At 45.1% G+C, this 26,796-nt stretch overlaps 1 protein-coding gene across 1 annotated transcript in view; it reads right to left on the reverse strand.

Moving 5' to 3' along the window:
• ITGA9 (integrin subunit alpha 9) overlaps positions 1 to 26,796 on the reverse strand; it is a 228,183-nt gene that overhangs the window by 136,778 nt on the left and 64,609 nt on the right. Inside the window, exons 14-15 of the mRNA XM_081931017.1 lie at positions 16,932 to 17,086; positions 7,945 to 8,105 (exon numbers count right to left, since the gene is read on the reverse strand). Of these exons, the coding sequence (XP_081787143.1) occupies positions 7,945 to 8,105; positions 16,932 to 17,086 (316 nt within the window). The remainder of the gene's footprint in view (positions 1 to 7,944; positions 8,106 to 16,931; positions 17,087 to 26,796) is intronic.

A 26,796-nucleotide genomic window follows, 5' to 3' on the forward strand; every position in this document is an offset into this window, starting at 1 on the left:
ATCGCCGAAGAATTGATGCTTTTGAATTATGGTGCTGGAGGAGACTCTTGAGAGTCCCATGGTCTGCAAGAAGATCAAACCTCTCCATTCTGAAGGAAATCAGCCCTGAGTGCTCACTGGAAGGACAGATCCTAAAGCTGAAGCTCCAATACTTTGGCCACCTCATGAGAAGAGAAGACTCCCTGGAAAAGACCCTGACGTTGGGAAAGATGGAGGGCACAAGGAGAAAGGGACGGCAGAGGACGAGATGGTGGGACAGTGTTTTCGAAGCTACCAGCGTGAGTTTGACCAAACTGCGGGAGGCAGTGGAAGACAGGAGTGCCTGGCGTGCTCTGGTCCATGGGGTCACGAAGAGTCAGACACGACTAAAGGACTAAACAACAACAACAACAACATGCTGCTGCAGATCCACCTAGGCAATGTTAGGAGGCGACCACAGATGATCAAGCCATTCTAGATGCCTGTCATATGGTGCCGATATTTAGAACTATGTTTGGGTTGAGTTTAGCAGCAACATATATCCATCACCTCAAGTAGGCAGTTAATGTTAAGGCATCATGGGGCTGTTTAAGACATCCTGCCAAACCATAAAGATAAAAGTACCTGGAAGACATAAACGCTGTGTCTGATTTAATTGCAGACTGCGTTAAGCAGAAGCTGTTCCGGGGGCCTGGCTTTTGAGCAGCAACAAGAAATGATTGATAGCAGTTACTAGCTCTGCTGGCTCTCCCTTTGGCTGGACACAAGCTGCATACTTCATCTGTAATAAGCACAGGGATCGAACGAGAAGTTTATCATCATCACTACGCTAGCCTTGCGATTGCTAAAGGATGAGAAGGATGAGGGATATCTACGACTGCACAAAGGAGGGCACCATTTTCCTCTTTCAATCCAGAGTCACTGTGAAACAATTCTGATGCACTCCCAATGGCTTCGGTGTACAACTTTTAGGGTTATGAGTAGAACGTGTCTCAAATACAACACTTAAAATAAATATATTAAGACCCAGTTCAGCTTTCTCCACTGCTTTCAATTGCTTTCACATTTGGGTTTCACCAGGGCTGAGCAACTTTATCTCAGACGCCTGAAGCCAAGCCACAGAAAAATAAGAGTCAAGCCACAGCCACACAAACACTGACAGACATAAAGGCTCCTTTGTCCCCAACTTCTGAAACCGCAATAATTATTCTGCTCCATTTCCATATATTCTGCTGAATTCATTTCCCCCGAATTTTTAGCGCGCCTTGCTATATACCTTCTAAAAGAAATGCTACTGCAGTGTGTCATGAGGATCTTATGCTTAACGTGATTTGTGCCTAATAGACTGCTAATGGTCAGCTGACCATTCTAGAGCTCACAGAAGAAGGCTTTGAACAGCCAGAAGATGGTGGCTCCTCCCATGAGCATGAGAAGGCTAGGTGGATATTAATGAAGACAGATCAGGGATGGAGAACTTGCTAGTCCTCCAGCTGTTGCTAGGCTCAACTCCCATCATCACTGACCATGCTGGTTGGGGCTGATGGGAGCTGTAGTCCATCATCATCTGAAGGGCCACAAGTTCCCGATCTCTGCCTTAGATCCTTGAGCAGGACTTTGGAGAACACATTGCCATTGCAATGTAGCTAGCAAAAGGAGAAACAAGCCTGAGCTTGCTGGAAATAATGGGGGACGGGCACCCTCCAGGTCAATGTTGTTTGCTTTGCAGGAGAAACTGATGCTGCATTCCAGACTTTCACCATGTCTGGGTGTTTGCCTGCTCCCCCATACTCAACGTAGACATTTGCAAGTAAGCCGATATCACAATAAGCCTCCTGTGCTTTCCCTCCTAAGAAAACAAGCCTTGTAACTGCTGCTCCTAACCGCATGGGGAAGTGGGGGGGGAAGCACGTGCGTGAAACAATGCAATTGTTGGAAGAAAGCCGAACGCTTTTCAAAATAATTTCCAAATCCCTCTGAAGTTAACTCTCCGGGGCAAGCAGGGAAAGAAAGAAGCAGCTGTTGTATCTTGCTACTGAGCTGGATGCCTTGGAAGGAGGAGAGGTATTAGTGCCAACTTAAAATAATACAATAACTTAGGAAAATGTTTTGTGAAATGATTTTTAAACACTTTGGGCTAACAAGAAGGCTCTAGCGTTTAAAGACAAGAACGCAGAAGGGCAACAGTCTGGTAAGAGGAAGGTTAGCCGCATATATCAAAAAAGGCATTAGTGCTTGGAAAATATACAGTGCCCAGATAAAGACAGGAACACAAACCCAAAGATACAATTCCTATTGTTTTTAGTGAAATGTACACATAACCATGTCGCAACATGGCCCCTGTGCAGAGATAATATTATCTATTCCTTCTCTCTCTTAATGACCAGCAGCATGCCATGGCATTTTTAATCTTCAAAAGTTAACAACTGGGCATCAAATGCCACAAGAGCTTTATCAGACATGGCTACCAGGAACATTTGCTGAAATGTGACACATGAAAGAGTCCTGCAACACCTCAAAAACTAACAAGTGTATTGTGGCATGACCACTTGCGGCGCAGAGTCTGCGGTGGACTCTAATCAGTGCACCCAAGAGCTTCCATGGTGTAGATATACCTAGGGGAGGCCTCTTGAAGGAGACCCATTCCTTTTAAGTGGGGAGATAGCCCCATCTTACCTGACACATTTGAATCCACATGCTGGGCAAACACATTGCAAGATGCTGTCGAGCAGTGAATCTGGGCAATCCCTGTGTTACTTAACACCTCTACCCAAAATGCACAAGAACTTTTCTTGTGTACCCGCAACCCAGTTTGTTGGCTGCACAAGACAAAGTGTCCCTCAAAGCCAACTGGGCATGAAAAATCATAAACACACCTGTGTGTGGTGTTGCAGTTAATCCTTTGTCTTTCGTCTGCAACTGCCAACAGATGCTGGCCAGAGTCAGAGGTTCAAAGGAGGTTCAAAGGAGTGATGCTAGTTACATGCACAACTAGCCTAGCACACCAGTACAACTAGCTTGCCCCAATAAACATTTGTGGAATCATGGTTGGAGGTTTAACTATGCAACAGATATCATGCCAAAAGAGCCCAACTGTACTCTCAGAATGATCGTTCAAAAAGGACAGCCACATATTTATTTGCCCTGGGCAGATCTTTGCGCCAGCACCAGCACAGGATGAATGGCAGCTGTACCTGACTCTCGACCTGGACATCATGAATTCCAGCAGCTAGTGATGAGGACGCTGGAATCTAAACAGCAGCGTGCAGAAGGTACTGCTCTGTTGGCCAAGCTCCCAGCATTTATATCAGACCTAGCCAATCCACAGGCTTCATATTATCTGCCAGCTCCAGGGGTTGGTGCTGTATACCCCAATTCTGAAGAGAGTTCTGAGGTCAAAGCTCCTACTGCTGATAGTAGCTCACTAAACCAAACTCTAGGCTCAGATTATAACCTCCATGTTGAGATGCTCAAGTTTTCGGCATCACAAATGTACAATGTGCAACCTCTTCCCAACAAAGCACCATGTGATCTGCCTCATGAACTGAGAGTCTGTGTCCCCTTTCAGGTGTTGTTGGACTACAGATTCCATCATCCCTGACAACTGGCTATGCTAGCTGGGACTGATGGGAACTGGAGTGAAACATCAGGCTGGCCACAGTTCTCCATTCCTCTATTATATCCAGACACATCTGCTTAAGCAGCAGCTATCCCAACAGAAATCCTATGATCTTCTGTGAATGGCCAAGATTCCAAACACATAGGAATCAAAACTATATATTTTTCTAATTTCCTTTAGTAATAAACAAGTGAATCAACAAAGGCAGGGTTACTACTAAAGAAAAGCAGAATCAGATTATTAAAACAAATGACTCAGTTCCTGTTTTCTAAAACTGATCCCTGTTTTTCTCCCAAAAATTTAAATTGATGTTTGATATTCTCCAATAAAAAATAAATAAACATGCATAGATAGATAAGAGGTGTGTCCCTTTTAATAGACTAAGCAATGGCACACCCAAATAATAAAAACATTAGGAAATGGAAAGCTCATGATCAAGGGTCTTTCTGGAAATGAAATTCCTGCAGCCACCCTAAAGCAGAAATATTACAAAAGCTCTGTGGCTTGGGAGTGCTGTTGCAGATTGCGAAATCCCATTAACTAGGAAAAGAATTAAGCCAATAAACATTAAAGGATCTTGCATTATAAAATATACATGGCCCATTTAATTTAACAATATCCTGTTTCATCAGAATGTATTAGCACATTGTATATTTAAGAAATGAAACATGGTGTATTTTGAAACTGCAATGCATTTGTAATATTGCTCACTCATCTCTAACATCTGGCTTTAGGTGGAAGCTGAGAAAACAGAGTTTTTACTGCGGAAACTGTGGAGAAGCAATGGGAAAACTCGATGGAGTGTTTGTTTGCTAAGGCAGTTAGTGGTAGTGGAATACCGCTTGAAACTTCTCTCCCAGTGATAACTCAATTGCATGAGGAACTGTCCAGCAGATGCTAACAGAATAACATTGGTGGAAAATGTTAACTTAAGAAAGGTAGTGATATATATTGTTTCTAACTGCCTAAAATCTACTAGTTCAATTTCCTATTGCCCTGATCAGCAACTAATTTTTCCATTCCATCAGGGTACAGGGAACAGAGAAAGAAGCATCCGCTCTCTTGAGCAATAAGCTGTACTGAGCTCTGAATGTATCCACTTCAGCTGGTTGCTATAAGATTTTGCATTTCCATCCCCTCCTCTCTTCCCCATACCTTTTCCTTTTGTGCCATGTCTCTTGGATTTTAAGCCTGAGGGCATTGATTCTAAACCCTACTCCAGAAGCATTTCTTTCTTAAGAGAGGGGCAAAATGCTTCAAGGAAATGAGTACATTTTGGCAGGGGCCTTTTCACACTAAGCCAGGACTGGGGACTGATAACATTAACTCCACTTATTGGCTGATTCCCATGCAAGCCAAAGCACACAAGCCAGGTTTTCAACCCCTTCTCCTCAGCGTAAACAGTCTTACCAAAACAGGAAGCTATCTCCCCAAAGAGTAAAGTGGCCTGAAAAATTCACAGTGAATGACCAGAAGCTCATTCGCGGCCCTTTGGGCACAGTCTGTTGTTTTAAGAGCACAATCCGCATAATCTTTTCCATTATGATCTACGCTGTTGGCTGTATGTGGTCCAAATGCATATTTTTAGAAAGGGAAAGTAAGGTACGTATATTAGAATAAGTCACAGCAGAAATAAATAAAAGGCTATTTTTAAAAGAAGGCTATTTCGTGTTGACCATGTTACAACAAAAAGAGTAGATGAGGTTTTGGAAAACATGTAAAATTATGAAGACAATCTCTTACGACACATTACAGGGCACCGAACTGTTTGTGGCAGTTAATTGAGCAATGTTTCTCTCCCTGACCTCTTTACCATATATATCTCCTAAGTAATCATGACCTCTTCACCCAGCCTTCTTCTGTTTTCAAGGCTCTTTCATATTTCAAACATTAAACAGTCAATACTGCTTCCTCCCAGTGGAGCACAGGCTGTCCAGGACCTTCGTTCCTATCACTTCCCATCCTTCACTGTACAAGCAAATGAACATTCCTGCAATTTGTGGAGCTAGGAAATTAAAATCAGCACTCTGAATGGACAGGGTAGGGAACCTGGACTACAATCCCCCATCATTCCTGGCCATTGGCCATGCTGGCTAGGGCTGATGGGAGCTGGAGTCCCACAAATATCTAGAAAGCTGCACTTCTACTGTACAGCTTCCCATCTCTCTCCCTTCTCCAAAATAACATTGAATATTGCCCTTTTTGACTTCAATTATCTAAGCAGCTGCAATTCCCAACAGACTTCATCAGGCAATTGTTCATCTCCTTGAAGCAGATCACACTCAAAATAATTAGCTAGGAAAAAATGGTAATGGTACAAAAAGGTTTTTTGAGGGACACGCTCTTCCTATTGAGAGTTTTCCTAACAAGGAAATACGTCTACAACAAGAACAAGCAGGAAATACGATTTGTTAAGACATTTAGATGAACCGACCTACAGTCCAGGAATGCTTCTGATCAAAGCAAACTCCACTGATGCACATAGTAGATGAGCAAGGAACTATAATTGAAAACAACACAGTGGTGCCCCGCAAGACGAACGCCTCGCAAGACGGAAAACCCGCTAGATGAAAGGGTTTTCTGTTTTGGAGGCGCTTCACAAAACAAATTTCCCTATGGGGTTGCTTCGCAAGACGAAAAAATCTTGCGAGTCCCCGTGGGTTTTTTCCGCTTTCCCCCCTTTTCCTAAGCCGCTAAGCCGCTTAACAGCTGGTCCGCTGATAAGCCTCTTAACAGATGATCGCTAGAAGCCGCTAGACCGCTGTAGCGCTAATCCGCTAAGCTGTCAATGGGCTTGCTTCGCAAGACGAAAAAACCGCTAGACGAAGAGAATCGCGGAACGGATTCTTTTCGTCTTGTGTGGCACCACTGTATTGTTGCAGTTACACAACACCCCAATCTCCAAGCAGTGCAAGATTCTACAGGTTCCAAGCGCTTACTCAGAGTTCGTGTTTCCTTTGGGAATGAGGCAATTGGAGATTATGCTGTCTTCGCGATGTACAGTTTAGTTACACATATATACAACCTGAGCCTACGATGGAAGGATTCACAGCATCAACAAGCCAAAAGGGTCTTGTTTCTCCCATAGCCACAGACTTGGATTCAAAGGGAAATCAAATGTTGCTCTGACTCTCCAGCTCACCATCACTGCAAACTCTGCCTTCAACTCTGGCTTTGTCTATTGAGGGAGGGGGCTCCAACCCTTTGCTGTCTCCCACTGAGCTCCTTAATCCCCCAGGAAACTAGCTTGGCTAGGCTAGGAATTATAAGGCTTGATTAGCTTTTAACACTTGCTGGATCCAGGGATTAGAGGGATCTGGCACACGGCTTAATGCCACTCCTCAAACTCATAACAATACCAAAGAGGAATACCAAGTCATGCATATTTGCAGGCCTGCTTAAAGTTTTCTGGAACAGTAATGTTCCATATGCAAAGAAGCTTATTAGGACAGACGTGGGTGGTCTCTACCAAAATTGGGGGGGGGGGGGGAATGCTGATAAGTGAGTCGATGGATTCTCCTCTAGGGACAAGAGCAGCTTCCTGACAGAATTAGCTGTTTTGCAATGTCATCCTTACTGGAGTCAAACAATTGTGCGTTGGAGTCTTATTACAAATAAAGCTAAGCAAATTACAGCCAGTGTACATGAGAAAGGAAAGCAGCAAGAATAACCAACGCCACGGCAGAGACAAGTATCTATTTACAGACGTGGGAAAAGGGACTAGTTCAGGGTCTTTCGAGATAATGCATTTGCTATACGGAAATGAACCAATTGTTACTTGGTTGTTGCAGGAAACCCAGACATTTTTTCTTCTGCTAATTCTACATTTTCAGGGGAGATCTGGACGTCTTTCCTCAGGGTGGAGCATCAGCTGGAGACACTCTTTCTTTCCAACATTTGTTGTATGCATTCAATAACCATATATAAAACGCCCCAAGTCTTTCCATTAAAAAAGAGGCCCTTTTACAACGCAGTCAATCCTATTTGGAAGTGTGTCCAGCAAGTTTAGTAGGGCTTACTCCCAGGTAGCTGGAAACATTTTAGTGATGAGGGCCAAGGACATTTTGCTGCCTGCATTAACGCTCCCCCTCACATATTCCATGCTGACCAGGGTTGAATCTTATTTCCTATACTGGTGGCATTGACAGACTCCTTCATTGCAGGCTAGCTTAGGAGTGATGGGGCAAGCTTTGTGTCATAAACAGTTCTGTCCTCCATCGCTTTTCTGCCATCCCCAACGGTAGGACCGGCCCTGGTTAAATGAATTACCACATGCAGACTAACTTGATCCAACAACTGCAAGGACAAGAAGGTTCAACTGATAAATGATATAGGGGAAATGGACTGACCTTCACATAGGCTAGGTACTGTTTGCACTTCTGCTGCATATAGGACAGCTGGAACTGCTCTGTGATCTGGCCCACTGCTTCTCCGGAAGAAACAAAGTAAACCCTGATGGGATGGCCCTTTTCCTTCTTCGCCACATCTGCCGTCAGGTTACAGTTCAATCCTAAAAAAGGAAAATAGCAAAGCAATAAAATACCAACGAAAAACTTACAGAATGTGCCGAAATGGCAAAACTAACTGACAGACTATGAAATCAGGACCAAAAAAATCATTTAAAGAAGATTGGGAACCATTTTTGGCTGATCTACAGAAACAATGCAAAGAATTGGACTCTTTAGTAGGTTTTGAGTAAACATTTACAAATAACAAAATTTATATAAATTGTAAGATTAAATATAAAAAAATGAATGGAAAGCAAATTAGCAGGATTTGATAATGCGTGAAAACAAACTAGAAAAGGAGGTTGAGGGAAGTCCAGGTGGGGGAGGGAAGGGAAGGGACAATTTGGGATTGGTGAATTATGATATACCGTATTTTTCGCTCTATAGGACACACATTTTCCCCTCCAAAAATGAAGGGGAAATGTGTGTGCGTCCTATGCAGTGAACGCAGGCTCCTTGGCTTAAGCAAAAGCAATGCGAAGCCTCCAAAGGGCAGAGGGAGCGCTCCCTCCACGCTCCGGAGGCTACGCGTTGCTTTCACTGAAGCCTAGAGAGCAAGAGGGGTCGGTGCACACCAATCCCTCTTGCTCTCCAGGCTTCAGGGATAGCCGCCTGAAACCTTCGGAGCACAGCGCAAGTTCCCACTGTGTTCTGGAGGCTTCAGGTTCCTTTTGCTGAAGCCAGGAGAGTCTTGCTCTCCCGGCTTCAGCAAAAGGAACCCGAAGCCTGCAGAGCACAGCAGGAACTCGCGCTGCGCTCTGAAGGCTTCAGGGATCTTTGAGGCTGGCGGTGGGGGAAAGCAGTGCTTCCCCCCACCGCCAGCCCCACAAGCTCGGGGGGCAGAACAGTTGAATGCACAGAACACACCTTGTTTTAGAGGGGGAGAACAAGAAAAATATTATCCCCCTCTTTGTGCAGTGCCCCTTCAGCGAAGCGGCAGGAGAAATGGAAGGGGCTCTGTTTCTCCTGCCGCTTCACTGAGGGGGCGCTGAGCAGAGGGGGAGAATTTTTTTCTTGTTCTCCCCCTCTAAAACAAGGTGCGCCCTAAGGTCCAGTGCGTCCTATAGAGAGAAAAATACAGTATGTTATAATGTAATTGGGGGGGGGGGTGGAAAATGTAATAAAAATTATTTCTCTGTGAGAACAGGATGCTGGGCACTGATAAGCCATTGGCCTGATGCAGCAGGATCTTCCGGGTTCTTAATAAGTGCATGTTCAAATAAAGACATCAAAGCTCCAGAGCAGTATTTCCCAGCTGATACTGGAATTCCCATCTACAATTCCCATCATCCCTGACCACTGGTCCTGCTAGCTAGGGGTGGTGGGAATTGTAGTCCAAAAACAGCTGGAGACTCAAGTTTGGAAAACACTGCTTGAGGGCAGGCTTAGGCTACTTGTGACCCAATGACTTAAATGCAGCCCACCAGCCTATGTAAGCAACAGTGCCATAAACCTGATTTTGTAGCCCACTTAAGGATACAAAAGTGTGTCAAGCACTCGGCATTCTGCAATACTTTGGTAGAGGGCTACATTCAAGTTGCTGGATCTCAAATTCTGCAAGCCTGCTCTAGTGAAAGGTCTGTTAAAGGAACGAAGTGCTTTGGTAAACTACCGTGTCTTAACAGTATAGTTTTGACCCAACCAGTTCCCTCGAATTTCAACACTAGTTACTCATCATTTTGCTAAGCGGTACCCTAAATGTTTACAATCAGGGCTGTCATCAAAGGTTAGCACAGTAAGTCATCTGCCAAGGTTGCCTAGCTCAAGTGATAAGCTAAAGTTAACACCATTATTGCGTAATGTTCATTGACATCCATGATTCCCGCTCCAATAGGAAACTTCCTCTGCTGCAAACCAGCATTCCCTGCATTTATGATAACTGCACTTAACAGTGTACAATCTGGCACTTTGGTGGCACATCCCATCAAGATAAGAACGTTGATGTAAAAATGGAAAGTACAGATGCTGCCGATTAAGAACCACACAACCAAATTGCAGATTGTGCGTGCGACAGTAAAAACCGACTCCTGTGCCTTTTAAATGGCTTGTTACATATTTTGGCTGCATATTAGATTATTTAGAGGCATGAGAATTAAGTGTGCCACACATCTGGTTTGTTTCCAATCAAAGCCAAGTATATAGAAAAATATTCTATCAGGAGGAAAACTGAAGCAGCTATTAAGAGACCAAGATCAAGAATTGCAGAAATAAGCTTCAACTCAGCTGAGACCCTTTAAGCCCAGAAGCAGCCAGTAGAGAAGGCCTTCTAAGTATGGAAGTAACTGAAGCTTGGAAAGTGAGAGAGGGGTGAGGAGGTGGGAAGGACGCCGTGGTACAAATGCATGGTTGAGAGTGCCAGAATGTGTGGAGGTAACGCTTTGCGAAGGTAAACCTCGCACCAGACATGCAACAGTATGCCCAGGAGCGTTACACCTGCATTCCCTGATCTTCTTGGCTAGAAAACGGGGTTTCCCCCCTGACTTTTTGTCCTCTCACAATTTGTTTGTTAGACATAATGCTTGGCTGAAGCATGACCAGGGACGCAGACGTAATCAAATATCGGGGAAAACTTTCAGGGGAATAATAATAATAATTTATTATTTATACCCTGCCCATCTGGCTGGGTTTCCCCAGCCACTCTGGGCGGCTTCCAACAAAACACTAAAATATAATAAACTATTCAACATTAAAAGCTTCTCTAAACAGGGCTGCCTTCAGATGGTAGTTATTTTCTCTTTGACATCTGGTGGGAGGGCGTTCCACAGGGCGGGTGCCACTACCGAGAAGGCCCTCTACCTGGTTCCCTGTAACTTGGCTTCTCACAGCAAGGGAACCGCCAGAAGGCCCTCGGAGTTGGACCTCAGTGTCCGGGCAGAACGATGGAGGTGGAGACGCTCCTTCAGGTATACTGGACCAAGGCCGTTTAGGGCTTTAAAGGTCAGCACCAACACTTTGAATTGTGCTCGGAAATGTACTGGGAGCCGGTGTAGGTCTTTCAAGACCGGTGTTATATGGTATCAGCAGCCGCTACCAGTCTAGCTGCCACATTCTGGATTAGTTGTAGTTTCCGGGTCACCTTCAAAGGTAGTCCCACATAGAGCGCACTGCAGTAGTCCAAGCGAGAGATAATCAGAGCATGCACCACTCTGGCGAAACACCTGCTGACGCGTGTATTTGCTAATGCTGGAAAGGTGCTTCGATGGAAATATGTTGAGTTCAGGGTGGTTTCACTACTGTTTCCAACTGTTGACTTCTGCTAATAAAAGGAACCTCAGCAGAGCTAGTCGGCAGCTTGCTTGGAGCGTACTTGCCAGCGTGCTTCTGCACAGCTCACCTGCATTCAACCTCCTGTCGTCTCCGTTACTCCTACAAGAATGGCTCTACAAGGGGTGCCCACACCAACCTCCACAACCTGCCTCTTCTTCCTCCTGGCATGACACCCATGTCAGGAAGCCAGGTAAACACCACTCCCCCTGATAGCTGCTCCTGTTTCAACCAGGGATGACTTCCAAATGTTGCTGAACTCAAGCTCCCATCATCCCTGCCAGGGGCTGATGGGAACTGGAGTTCAAGCACATCTGAAGGGCCACATGATCCCCATCCCTGCTTGAAGAACTAGTGCCTGAAATTGCTTCTTTCCTCCTCCAGCCCCATTCCTTTCTCCTTGTGTGTCACAACTTTTAGGGAAGGGGCTGTTTGACTACTGATCATTGCAAACCAAGAGCCTTTTTCAACTGAGGTGTGATGTAAAAATGCTTCAAATATATAAACCGTCCAGTCTGCAGGGGGAGCGTCTATACACCAAATGTCTCACTGAGTTGTGGCAACAGCCAGCCAACGGAGCAATTTAAAGCGCCTTGCACATCGTAGTTGCATTGAGCACACTGACTCTCAGACATAACAGAAAACTGTCCGTGAGCAATCTACATCCAGCTGTGACCGTGCCACCTCTCAGCAACAGCTGACATTTTACAATCTCGAGTAGTATATTTCACATCTTTCTCCACTTTGCCTTTTGGCAGACACAACCAATGATGTCAGAAGTGGAAAACTGAAACAGCAAGCCTAACTTTTTTAAAACAAAAAACAAAAAAAAATCCCAGCTTGCAGATGTCACTAGATTGGTAGTTAGCAGCTGACTCAGATCACCCCTTTTGTGTGCTGCTCTCTGAGGGGCTTGTGTCTAAGTGAGTTTCAGCTCATAAATAGCTCTTTTTGAGAATGGTAAAAATAGAGTCGCTTCACGCAATGCAGTAAGCAGCAGTCTTTTAGAGATTGCTGTTCACGCAAGCAGCAGAACATGCGAGCAACAGATACATGCAAGCTCACCTGATCTTCTTGTTTAGACACTAAAATTCAGGCATAACACTGCTTGCCTTTTCTGTGTTGGCCACCCCGTCCTGGCTGTAGAATAGCCTCTCTTCTGAGGTACAACTGGTTGCCAACACTGCTTATTTGTGGTATCAACTGAAGATACACCTCTCTGCTCAGGCCTTCTCGGAGGTCTGATACAGTTGAGGCCAACCGCAAATTAACCAAGTGTTTATCTGCTGTGCTATTAAATGTATGTGGTTTTCATTGTAGTTTTGAAATGTTTGCTTAATGTGCAGCATCATTTCATTGTTTATTGCGTTTCATAGTCTAACCTGCTCTGAGATCATTAATTGCCACTTTCTGTTTGGCTTCTCAAGCAACACTTTAATACGGAATATGGGGGCCAGCCAGAGACTGAACCAAAGTGCCTTGAAGTGCAGGGGTGCAGCGGAAGGTGGAACTTCTAGGGTGGGGGAGAAGGATGTAGCAACAGCACACACATACCGTATTTTTCGCCCTATAGGGTGCACTTTTCCCCCTCCAAAAATGAAGGGGAAATGTGTGTGCGTCCTATGGGGCGAATGCAGGCTTTCGCTGAAGCCTGGAGAGCGAGAGGGTCGGTGCGCACCGACCCCTCTCGCTCTCCAGGCTTCGCGGACCTCTCTGCAAGCAGCGGGAGTGCTCCCGCAGCTTGCGGAGAGTTGCCTGCATGCCAAAGCCTGCGCGCACTGAGATTAGCGCGTCCAGGCTTCGCGGACCTCTCAGCAAGCAGCGGGAGCCAGCACTGGGCTCCCACGGCTTGCAGAGAGCTGCCTGTTTGGGGGCTGGGATCGGGGGAAGCTTGGGCCTTTATTTCTTTCCCTTTATTTCCCCCCCCCCCCAAAAAAAAAACTAGGTGCACCTTATGGGACGGTGTGTCCTATAGGGCGAAAAATACGGTAGTTCCACGTACTGCTGCTGCAACTACCATATTCTTCGCTCTATAAGACGCACCAGACCATAAGACGCACCTAGTTTTTGGAGGAGGAAAACAAGAAAAAAAATATTCTGAATCCCAGAGACATGTTCTGTTGCATATGCTGACTGTGTGTGTGTGTGTGTGTGTAAGTATAAGAAAGTGGAATACAGACACACACATATAGCCACACAAAGCCTCTTCAGGGCAGGGGGAGCCTTCATCCCGCTGCCCTGAAGAGGCTTTGCACGGCTAAGCCAGAAGCCAGAACAGCGAGAGGGATCGCTGTGCAGAGATCCCTCTTGCTGTTCTGGCTTCTGGGATAGCTGCGCAGCCTGCATTCGCTCCATAAGACGCACACACATTTTCCCTTACTTTTTAGGAGGGGAAAAGTGTGTCTTATAGAGTGAAAAATACGGTGATTCTGTTTTAGTTTTGAGTTGTTTTCATTCATGTTCATCATAAACAGCCATGAGAACTGTCAAGGCTGAAAGACCGTCTACAATTTCGATTCACAGCACATAAACAGGAAGATTCCAACTGCCATTGTATCAGCTGTCTGTGGGAAGAACTGTGCAGTGGAAGACAAGGGGTGTACTTTTAGGGTAGGGTTACTCTCCAAGACAGCCAGAATCTGCAAAGACAGAACTACGTAACTATTCTAGTAGAACTAGTGCATCAGCTTGCTTTCCATCTCCTCCCTTCCAATTCCTTTTTCTTCCTGCATCACACTATTTTATTTTATTTTTACTTTTTTTATTCCTCTGCATGCAAAGACAAGCTCCGGCAGATTGAGCAGACGAGAGCAACAGCTGGTCCAATGATCAAGATGGTGGTTTCCATCTAGAGGGAAGTGAGGGGTAGATGGGGCTCATCAACCTGGGAAGGTAGCGCATCTAAGAGAGGAAAACTCTGATCCTAAATCTCTGTTGCCTTGCAGGATATCTTCAGGAGAAGAAAAGGCTAAGGAGTGAACCCTACACAAGTCTGGAGTGAGATCCGTAAGGATGTTGGATGGCACCTTGTACGCCTCCTTGGTCCACATCAGTGAGGCTGAGAGGTGGGCTCTTGTTGTCTACGCAGCCCAGGATCTCAATACAGGAAGGTCACTTTGGTGCTGCTAACACAGCAGTTTGACTTCACCCCCGGAAGCACACTCCATTGTCTCTCGAGACAGATGGATGCTAACAATGTATTTCTTTCATGTTTTAAGCCCCTTGAGCATGGTTTGGACTATGGAAAGGTAGCACACAAATGAAATTATGTTTGTATGGCTCAGGGATGCAGCTGGTGATATGGAGCATCCCCTCAAGAATAATCACATGGGCAAAATGACTTTTCTATACTTCAAGCTCAGCTGCCATGTCATATTGGTAAAATGGATGTCAAACAAGTACAGTGGACCCTCCAGATATGAACTTAATTTGTCCCGGGGATCCATACTTACCCTGAAAAGTCAATATCCGAAGGCACTGTTTCTGGGCATATGCGCATGGCGAAACCCGGAAATATACACTTCCGGGTTTGCCGCGTTCATAACTCGAAATTACATTACCCGAGGGTAACGTAACCTAAGGTACCACTGTACCTAAACTTTATTGAAAAATTTGGCTTAAAATATGACTAAACTTTTACGTTACGCTGGCAGGTGAAGATCAGATCAGTTCAAACCAGAATCTGCGAAGAATGAGTTCCTCAAGCATCCCCACATTCATTCAGCCTCCCTGATATCTATATCTAATTTTAGCCCACCTGTTATATAGAGCCGGCAATGCTAGAAAAGTCACTGTACCTGGTTCTCTCTGAAAGAGAAGTCAATAGGACACACTGCATAGCAACATGCTATTGTTTGCCTGACTGCTTGTTAATGTACACCCATCTCAGCTATAAATAGACTGGCTAAGATTTAGCCTTCAACATGTTCCCATAAAACACATGGAATTTGTACCGTAATTCACAAAATATGCTGCAGAACTAAACAGATACAAGCAACCACTAAAACATTCAAGATACTTGCAGCACTAAAAAAAAACAACTTTTAAATAGAAAGATCTATGTTTAAACTAACCAGTTAAGAGGAAGATGTGCCATTTTCACACAACCTTAAAGGAAGATTTCAGGCGAACATTAAAAAACACAAGGCATAAATCCAAGCTTGTTCCAAGAGTGCCTTTGGTTTTATGGGGTCTCTTAAGAAGAGCTGGAATATATCTACTGGTCTTCCAGTTTTCAATACAAAAAAATTCATCACACGCAAGTAACTCCTCAGACATTTACCAGAAAAGGCTCTTGGTAACATGGGGAGAGGAGGCTCTAGCTACTATAAGGTAAAGGTAAAGGGACCCCTGACCATTAGGTCCAGTCGTGGCCGGGTCTGGGGTTGCGGGGTTGCTTTATTGGCCGAGGGAGCCAGCGTACGGCTTCCGTGTCATATGGCCAGCATGACGTGCTTTCGAAATGCTAGGTTGGCAGGAGCAGGGACCAAGCAACGGGAGCTCACCCCATCGTGGGGATTTGAACCGCTGAACTTCTGATCAGCAAGTCCTAGGCTCTGTGGTTTAACCCACAGCCCCACCCGCGTCCCTCTACCTACTATAAAAACCCACAAAAACCTTGATCCATGTTGATCTTAGTCTTTGCATTAACTCATAGCTATTGTAGCAACCTAGCAGTTCGAAAGTGCAAGTAGATAAATAGGTACCGCTCCGGCGGGAAGGTAAACGGTGTTTCCGTGTGCTGCTCTGGTTCACCAAAAGTGGCTTAGTCATGCTGGCCACATGACCCGGAAGCTGTCTGCGGACAAACGCCGGGTCCCTCGGCCCATAGAGCGAGATGAGCGCCGCAACCCCAGAGTCGGTCACGACTGTACCTAATGGTCAGAGGTACCTTTACCTTTACCTTATTGTAGCATAGTGGCTAAGAGAACAAACTGGCGGCCATGAAATCCTCAGTTCCAATCTCATATTTTCCATGAACTCAGTATCCGGCCATAGGTAAGCCACTGAGTCTCACTCTTGCATCTGCAGTTTTGTAATTATACTGACCTCTCAAAGTTGCTATAAGGATTACTGACATAACATATGTAAAATATTTAAAACATGCTATATGAAGCAGCAAGTGGACGCTACAACAAAATGTTGCAGCGTATGCTAGGGCTGTGCATTGGATTTGGAAGAATCATGAGGTGAAGCAGGAAGCCTGGAAGGTATTTGGGGCAGAGCAGAGTGTCTACAAGTTGACATGAAGTTGAAGCGCAGTCTGTGAAGTGCTTTATGGCACCACGGCACTAAATACAACAAAGAAAATACAGTGTACGCGTGTCTGCTGAAAAGCAAAATTAATGTCTACATTTACAATAACATGCTTACATGAAGACTGGATGGTGGAAGAAGGGAGAGCGAGCGAACACCAGAAGGTGGAGAAACATTGAGGGAGAGCTGCAATGGGACTGACAGGTCTAGTTTGTAAACTTATGAGGACAAAAAACAACACAAATAACATTTTACAAACACCGGTTTAGAAATTATAAACAGCAATGGATGCCGAGATAATAGTTTACCTATCGTTCCTGGAACGTGTTTGCCTCTGAAACTAAAGCAGGCTGTGACGTTTAGGCAGTTCACCGGCTGCAAGTCATCGTGGCACTGGGGAGCTGTGATGTCAATGGAAGCTGGCAGGAAAATGGAGATGTCCATAGTAATGACAGGCCTGGATCTTAAAACAACAACAACAACAACAACAAAAGCATTACTTTCATAATAGAGTGAAATGGCTTAAGAAACTGACCTATGGGTGAGAAGTCTATAGAAGTCTATCTACCTCAAGTTATCTTAGGCAAGTATTTCTGCCCAGCTCCCCATTTGCAACACAAGAATAAAACTACAGAACTACATTGCAGACTGGTTGAAACAATGACTGAGATAATGTACAGTGGTACCTCAGGTTACATATGCTTCAGGTTACATACGCTTCAGGTTACAGACTCCACCAACCCAGAAATAGTGCTTCAGGTTAAGAACTTTGCTTCAGGTTGAGAACAGAAATCGTGCTCCAGCGGCACAGCAGCAGCAGGAGACTCCATTAGCTAAAGTGGTGCTTCAGATTAAGAACAGTTTCAGGTTAAGAACGGACCTCCAGAATGAATTAAGTACTTAACCCGAGGTACCACTGTACAAACACCCAAAAGCACTATATAAATGTCAACAAGCTTGCGCAAAGATCCTCTGGAATGCCCTTGATCACAAAAGCTTCTCTTATTTGTCTCAGATTGCCTCTATTCTTTTTTTGAAGATATGGCATGATTTACATGCAATAATTGTAGTGTTCTGCTGGGTGCTGTTTTGTATGAAGGACTATCAGTGTGGAGTGCCTCCACAAGTGGTTGCAGCAAACTTAAGCTTATCAGTATCCTGGCTGTTTGGAAGAAGTCTATTGTGTCGGCATGATTAAATATCTGCAACCATGTATGAGCCTCTTCACACAGCTTCCCATGCAGAATAGTCCCTGCAAAGTTCTGTTTTCTACATGTTTCTGTACTCTAAATACTAACTTGTTTGGTCTTCTCCTTCCTCAACTGCTCAAGCTTTTGCCAAGTCAGAGAAAAGAGACGGGCTTGCTCCTTTGTACTATGTTTTGGGATTGCATTCTTAGAAGTGGCTTTGTAGAGCCATCAGTCACGGCCACCAAACCAGAGGACGTAGTCAACAAAACACAAAAAAGGAGACTGCCCCATAAGAACTGAAACCCCCCAAACCTCATAGGCAAAGCTGGAATCAAGTCTTCAAAAGTACGATACAAAATTAGAGCAGTCCAGTTTTCAAAATACGCAGGATTGTTAACAATTGTAGTTCGAGATATGCAATATTCATATGAACAGCCTTGATTAATTTAATTCCTGCCAAGCAACAACTAGATCTGGAAGTCCACAAAATTCAATGAAGACCTAATTTGTTTATGGGAAACAGTCCTCAGGGAAAATGATAGTCCCATTAGTACCCAGACCCTGTAATTATCCAGGGATGCGTTTGACATCATTTGACACCACTGTCCCTCCAGAGCATTTAGCAGTCACCGCTGCCATTTGAAAAAATCACATTATGTTTACTAATATTTTCTAATTGTCAGCCCTCTTGGTGGCCTGCTGTGAGACTGATAAACAGGACATAAATAAGGTAAATAAATAAAATAACCAGTAGCTCAAATATCTCAGTGGGCATCCTGAGCCTTGTGAGAAACCATCAAACCAGCTGCCCCCAAACCTCACACCTTTTTGTACATCAAGATGGTATGAACAGCTGTGTCAAGAAATAGCCATGCCTTCGCAAAAGGACTGTAAATAACAATCAAGGTGGGTATCAAAATATAACAGCATCAACTGAGCTCTTCAGAGCAACTTGTTTTGCTGACTTGGAGCTGTCCATGGTTCTGGCATACCCAGATTTTAACAAACAAACAAACAAATTTTAACTAGGTAATCTTACAAATAACCCTCTTTAGACATTTCAAACATAATGTGGCAATTCAGCATTTGCTTTGTACTTGTTGAGGAGCAGCACCAGTGCATACGCTTTGTGCCATCTTTCTGAGCTGCATTTCTGAAAGTTGCAAAGATTGCTCTTATGGCAGTGCACACATACAATTTAACTGGGTGTGTGTGTGTGTGTTTAAAAAGGAGTCCTTTACCATCCTTAAAATCTCACAAGATTACTTTTAGAAAATGATTGTGTGTGTAAGCTGAAATCAAGATCTCTTTCTTTTAAACAGGGCCAAGATGAGCAGTTTAATGCCGACTGAAATATGTATATTGCCAGAAAAAAGGGGAGGAAATAAATTGAATGAATAGAAACTGTGTGTGTGTGTCTGTGTGTGTGTGTGTGTGTGTGTGTCAGATACATGTGTACACAAACACGCACACGTAATATGTGTGTGGTGTAAGATCTGTGTAAGGTTTACCAAATGGAATGGAGAATATCTGCCTAACCTAACTTTGACCCAGACTCTGCCTGATCCCTGCTGCCAATAAAACCAACACCTGCTCCCGAGTCTCTGTGACTGACTGCCACCACCTGCTGCCACCACCTTTCCTTCCTCGTGGTTCCAGCCAATCTGCTGATAACTTCACTCAACACCCATGAGGCCTAGCCATCCACAACAGGACACAGTCATTTCCTGAAGAACACACGTCCAGTAATTCCCCCCCAAATTCCAGGTTAGGACAGAATTGCAAAAAAAGCAATTCTGTATTAATCTGAATCCCAGTGACTGGGACACACAAGCAGGGAGAGCACTGCTGCACTTAGGCCCCACTTGCAGGCATGGGTATGTGGTTGGGCAGGAAGAGAACAGGATACCAGACTAGATGGGTTTCGGGTCTGTTCCAGCAGGCTTCTATTTATGTTCTTATGCTTATTTTTTCAAAGCCCCTCAAAATACTTGTAGACGCAATGCATGTATGTCAATTTCTCTCATCGCTTGACAACTTGTAGGTGAATGTGTGAAATTGCTCCCTTGAATTATAAAGCTTGACGCAAGATGAGTTGACATGAAAGTACAGTGGTACCTCTGGTTACGTATTTAATTCGTTCCAGAAGTCTGTTCTTAACCTGAAACTGTTCTTAGCCTGAAGCAACACTTTAGCTAATGGGGCCGCCCGCTGCTACCGCACCGTCGCCGTGCGATTTCTGTCCTCATCCTGAAGCAAAGTTCTTAACCCGAGGTAATATTTCTGGGTTAGCGGAGTCTGTAACCTGAAGTGTATGTAACCTGAAGCGTATGTAACCCGAGGTACCACTATACTGGTTAATCTGTACAGTGGTACCTCGGGTTACAGACGCTTCAGGTTACAGACTCCATTAACCCAGAAATAGTAGCTCGGGTTAAGAACTTTACCTCAGGATGAGAACAGAAATCGCACGGCGGTGGACCAGCGGCAGTGGGAGGCCCCATTACCTAAAGTGGTACCTCAGGTTAAGAACAGTTTCAGGTTAAGAACGGACCTCCAGAACGAATTAAGTTCTTAACCCGAGGTACCACTGTAATGGCTCATTCAGAAAGTAGTATCTTCTATAGCAGGGGTGAGGAGCCTCAGACATAGAGCCCAAATGTGGGGGGGGGGGGGACAGGACACTCTGTTCTAGTTCCTAGGACTCTCCTCAGGTCACAGTCGCACCTCTTTTCCCCAGGCCACACTTTTCAGTAGCCTTGCTTCCCACACTCCTAGAATGGGCTTCTGTGGAACTCTGGCAATGGCTCTTACTTGCCTAGATGGACAGAGAGGGGAGTAAGAGAGTGCGCAGAAACTAGCCTACCATTTTCCTGCTCACTTTTGCCTCTGGCCTTTGCCTAGCACTGGCCTGTGGCCCTCAGAACAGAAACGCATCCCTTGGGCTTACAATGGTTTCCCCTCCCTGTTCAGAGAATCCTTTGCCCAAGTTGTGTAAACTGAAGGGAGAGGTTTGAAATATACTCGGAGTCGAGTGTGGATTTCATGCTCTTTATTCAGCTCATAGTAGTGAGGAGGAATGGAAGTTCCCCCAGAATGCCTGCTTTATATACATTATTTACACAATGGGCCCAACGTGATTGGCTAATTCCGGGATTCACCTGTAGGCCAATCAGGTTGCGGATTCACTTCCACCTGGAGCTGGATTGAGTGGCTCCTGTGGACCAATCAGACTGCTGCATTCTGAATCCTATTGCTCTAGGAACAATCAGACTCCTGCATTCTGAATCCTATTGTTCTAGGACCAATCAGACTGCTGCCTTTTGGATCCTATTCAACTCAGTACATAACAGGTTCTTCTACGGTGTGGTGAAAAGGAATGGCTTCAGTGAGGCTCACTGCTGCTCTCCTCCCAGGAGATGTCTTTAACATCTGAGAGAGCCATTAAAAGAACAGCCCAAGATGACACAGTGCCTCAGCAAGGGAAGGAGGGAAGACCAGGCAGCTGTTTTTCCTGATGGGGCTTAAAGCCCTTTTGGTTCCTTCCTTTCCTCTCCTGCTCCTCATTCCACCCCCCAAGCTCTTTCACAGAGCACCAAGGTGGCCTTGCTTTTTTGTTGGAGGCCAAGCAGTTGACTTGGGATTTGGGGAGAGGTTCTGCCACTTCAGGAAATGGCTGTAGCTCTGCCTTTGTGATCCCAGAGGCAGGGTCCTGCCCCCAGAAGAATCCCCCTTCCTCCTGAAAGGGGCAAAGAACCTGCAAAGAGGGGGGGGAATCAACCTAGCTGATCTCCCACTGAGTTGTAAGATGCCACAAGCATATTATGCACCCGTGGTTGTCAACAGAGACATGCGTGGCTAATTCCTAGCATCATGAACCTAGATTTACAGGCTTCCTTTGAGAACCAAAGTATGATTGTCTCCTGGCTACCCTCTTGCAAATTATGACCAAAAGCTTTGCATTTCTGCAACACAGGCCTGACTTGTTGCCAGGACTGTTTCAAGTTGAAAAAGAGTTCAGTCATATGGCTTTTATGGCCTTGCACTGGTTTTCTGTGCCACATGACGCTGGGGATTGGTTATGGGATCAAAGAGCCCATTCATGCATTAAGAAGTGCCCAAATTCAGAGTCTGAGCGACAGCTTCATGTTTCCCTAAAACATCCTCAGTCCAGTGACCAGAGATAAAAATGGCAGAAATTGTTTTGTTTTCAAATTTATTTTCTATACTATCACACCAAATTGTTCTAATGTTTTGCTGATTGATTTTACATACAGTGTATTTGAACTGCTTTATTAGACTGTGACAACACCCTACAATGAAGGGCAGGGTGAAAAAATTATAAATAAACAAATACCATCCAAGCATATCTGCTGCATGCCGATAAAGCCATCTGTGAAATCAGAAGGTTGCAGCCAAGTATGGGAAACATCCGACCTTCCAGAAACTGCTGGACTGCAACTGCCATCATCCCTAGCCATTGGGCATGCTTGCTGCGGCCGCTGGGAGTTTTATAGTCCAGTACCATCTGAAGGGCCAAAAGTTCCCTATATTTGCTCTAGACTCATTTCAGGAAATTACAATGGACTATTGCCTATTGCACCCAAGTGCAGAAGTGGCCTGCATTACATTAGTTCCTGCAGCAGTTGCCCCATATTTTAATAACATTTATTTATTTATTTATTTATTCATTCATTCATTCATTCATTCATACCCCACCCATCTGGTTGAGTTTCCCCAACCACTCTGGGTGGCTCCCTACAGAATATTAAAAACACGATAAAACATCAAACATTAAAAACTTCCCTAAACAGGGTTGCCTTCAGATACCTTCCTTGCCTTTAAAGATTTCTAGAAAAGAAAATTATCTGTTTTCACAAGGTGCTTGTTCCAAGCCTGAAGTTCCTGCAGAAGAATCTTATTCTTAATCAAGAGCCATAATGCTGGTTCCTCCGATAGTAAACACAGAATCAAAACCAAAATGTGGCTGCGATGAAGCAAGGGGAAGGGATTAGCATATTTGTGGGAACCTTGAGGTCTCCAAAAGGGCAGTTTGGTATTTTAAAAAATGCCTAAGAGGGTAAAAAACTGTCTGTTGCATCCTCAGTAACGATGGAATGCTGAGTGCCAGCTGGAAAAGAAGGCCAGTTATCTCTCGTCCTTGGAAATGACTGGCAGGACCCTGAACAGGGGAGGCAGATCCATTAAGGCAGGGGATCAGCAAACTTGTTCATCAGGGGACCGGTCCACTGTCCCTCAGACCTTGTAGGGGGCCGGACTATATTTCTTGGGGGAAATGATGCAAGAGCACCACGAGCCCCAATGGCTGCTTACCTGTGTCTTGCGAGCGACAGGGGCTGGCGGCAGCAGTGGGAGAGGGACAATGAGCAGTGTGCTAAAAGGATCTGGAGAGGGGCTGCTTTAAATGGCGGCCGCTCGAGTGCTGCTGCTGCTGCTGCTGGCACCAACAAAGCCCAGCCACCTTCCTCCTCTAGGCAGGGCAAGGAGAAGCCAGGAGGAGGGAGGGAGGAGGCACCGCCGCCGTGTGAGGGAGAGGGAGGGAGAGGGAAAGAATGTGCTAGCTGGCGATCCACGCGGTGATTCCCGGACCATCCGTGGGCCAGAACCAGAAGGCGATTGAGCCTGATCCAGCCCACAGGCCTTAGTTTGCGGACCCATGCATTAAGGCCAACCTGTCTGCCTTCAGTCAGATTGTGCCTGCTTGCCATCTTACTTCAAACAAGTCAGAGGTGGCTCTGCCTGTCATTGGCTCTGGCTCCAACAACTGTTGGGTCTCCTGCCCTACCAGTCCAAATGGGCACCAGTCGCCTTTTAGGAGGAAGGATACACTGCAGCATTTTGTTGCAGATTCCACTTGTGGCTTTCTTATTGCCTGGCTGGACGCATGCTAACCATTATTGTAACTGGTCAGCAGCTTGACACCTGCTACAATATTATGAGAGGGGCTAGTTTTCTCAAGCCAGTGTTCGTTTCATCTAGCCAGTGTAATACCACAACACCAGAACCTCAGAAGGCATGCATCCATAACTGATAAAGTGCAGAATTTAGGGCAATTTATTTAATTCTCCAAAACCCTCCCCAAATCATATGCAGTGTAGTTCTGTGATGTGCCCTTTTGTCTGCAGACAGGGAATGGAACAATTATTTTTCTTAGACCACTTATTGACCCATATAAAGGTAAAGGTAAAGGGACCCCTGACCATCAGGCCCAGTCGCAGACAACTCTGGAGTTGCAGCGCTCCGCTCATCTCGCTTTACTGGCCGAGGGAGCTGGAGTACAGCTTCCAGGTCATGTGGTGAACCAGAGCAGAACACAGAAACGTCATTTACCTTCCCACTGGAGCAGTACCTATTTATCTACTTGCACTTCGTGCTTTCAAACTGCTAGGTTGGCAGGAGCGGGGACCGAGCAACGGGAGCTCACCCTGTCGCGGGGATTCAAACCGCTGACCATCTGATCAGCAAGCCCTAGGCTCTGTGGTTTAACCCACAGTGCCACCCGTGTCCCTATTGACCCATATACTAAGCACAATAAACTGCCCATGGTTTACCAGGGTGATAGTTGCTCACATCAATCTGGAATAAATAATAATAATAATAATAATAATAATAATAATAATAATAATAATGTTTGTACCATCCATCTGTTGGCTGGATATAAATGAGTATGTGCACCCTTTGAGAGTCGCCATCAATCCCCCCAAATCAAAGCAGCTTCACCAAAAGCTTTTAATATCACTTGGCAGAATGTGTGCTGCTTTTGGCAAAGAAACTTTGCAGAACTTTTTTGGGGGGAGTGTGGGCTGGGGAGGAGGCAGAGGCCGACTTGCGACTTTACCCTAATCTTAATCCAAACAGCGAATGCAGCACACTCCCTGACAGCCGGTAGCTACAACTCATCAGCCACACCACATGTGTCACTTGTAATGCACAGATCTCTAAAGAAATAAACAGAGGCTGTTGTGGTGGGCAGATTCTGGTTGATGCGGGAACCTGCAAAGCCTGCAAAGAAATGGATACAGCAGCATGGATGCCTATAAAGTTAAGGTTTTTGTTACTTCTGGATTTTCCTAGAGCAGCAGTACATGGAGATCCACGCTGCTTGCGTTTTGTGAACTTATCATGGCACATCAAGGTGGCAATGCTTATGTTCCCCCGCCTAAGTGTTGCAACACAAACTTGGTACAGTGGCACCTTGGTTTAAGAACAGCTTAGTTTATGAACAATTTGGATTAAGAACGCTGCAAACCTAGAAGTAGGTGTTTTGGTTTGTGAACTTTGCCTTGGAAGCAGAACATGTTGAGTGTGTTCCATTTGTAAATTGAGTCCCCCGCTGCTATGGGAAAGCACGCCTTGGTTTAAGAACGCTTTGGTTCAAGAATGGACTTCTTGAATGGATTAAGTTTGTAAAACAAGGTACTACTGTATATGGGAAATATCTAGGAAATGCAAGGGTCCTTTTCCATAATGTACTCTCCCAAGCACAACACGGGAAGCCAATTGTGCATACTAGTTGCCCTTGTTGGAACCATCTTCATCATCTGTGTTAACTACATGCACTGGCAGGTAAAGAAGAGCAGTGATGAAGCAGAATCGGGTAGCAGGTGATGCTGGAGACCTGACTGGAGAGCCACTGCCACTCAGAGCTGCCAGTGCTTGGGCTAGACAGACCGAAGGTCCAATTGCATGTACAAGGCAGTTTCACGGGTTCTGCTAAAGAAGGCATGGAGAGAGAAAGACAGGGCTGTCTCACAACTCAATGAAACACACAACTGGAAAAATATTCTTGCACTCTCCATGCCCTATAATACCAAAGAGAGAGGGGGGGAGGAGAGGGGGGAGGAGAGGGAGAGGGAAAGAGAGAGAAACAACTCTTAGCTACCTCCATGGCCGTGAAAGGAATTAGCTGGAGGAGGAATGTGGTGGAGCAGAGCAACAATTCAGGTGTAAAAGGCCCTTTTCCAGCACTTTGGAAAATGCAGTTCTTAGCCAGTGATGCTTCTTGTGGGAAGCACACAAGAAGAGCATGGTAGAGGCAGCCACTCCTTGTTTCTTTTCTCCAGCATCTGCCGAAACAGAGGTATCCATCTCTGAATATGGAGGTTCAATTTTAGCTATAGTGCCTAGGCAAGGAGAGGAAATGGGGAACTGCCTTGAAATATTGTTCATGGCACAGCTATACAGCAGAAACCATTTCTACGTGCCTCCAAAAACATGACATCTGTTTGCAATAGAAAGGTACCAAAAAAATGGGAAACCATAAAACAAGTACAAAGGGGTGCCTAATTGAACGAAGGATGCCCATAATTGTGTTTGTTCTAAGTTGCCTTCTGATTGGTGCTGATACACTAATGAGCGGCCCTATAAAACAGCAAAAGAAAAACCCAGAGCTTCTCATTTTTCCACCATTTATTATCAGACTTCTTTGTTCATTTCATGGGCATGTTACTCCAGCTGTTTCCTCTAATCAGATCATCTACACACCACCTCTCTCTCTCAAGCCTTTTCAGCAGATCACAGTCACAAAACAAAACACCATTGCTATCTTCCCTAATTTTGCAGTCACAAACTGGCAATTTAACTGAACAATATCACACAATTTCCCAAACAGTTGCACATGCATCTCCTGTAGCAATATAAAGAGAGGATGTGCTGAGTGTACAGGTTGCTCTGTCTCAAGGCAAATCTAAAAAAAGGTAGTATAAACACCAACAATTGGGAAACACTGGCCTGCGAGCACTCCAGTTGGAGAACAGCCTTTACCAAAGGTGTCATGGGCTTTGAAGACACTCGAACTCAGGACACAAGAGAGAAACATGCTAAGAGGAAGGCACGCTTGACAAATCCACCGTCATCAACTCCCTCCCAGAAACCAATGTCCCCACTGTGGAAGGATGTGTGGATCCAGAATTGGACTCCACAGTCACTTACGGACTCATTGTTAAAACCGTGTTTATGGAAG

This window comes from Podarcis melisellensis (assembly GCF_964234715.1).
Source record: "Podarcis melisellensis genome assembly, chromosome: 12".
NCBI classification, from domain to species: domain Eukaryota; kingdom Metazoa; phylum Chordata; class Lepidosauria; order Squamata; family Lacertidae; genus Podarcis; species Podarcis melisellensis.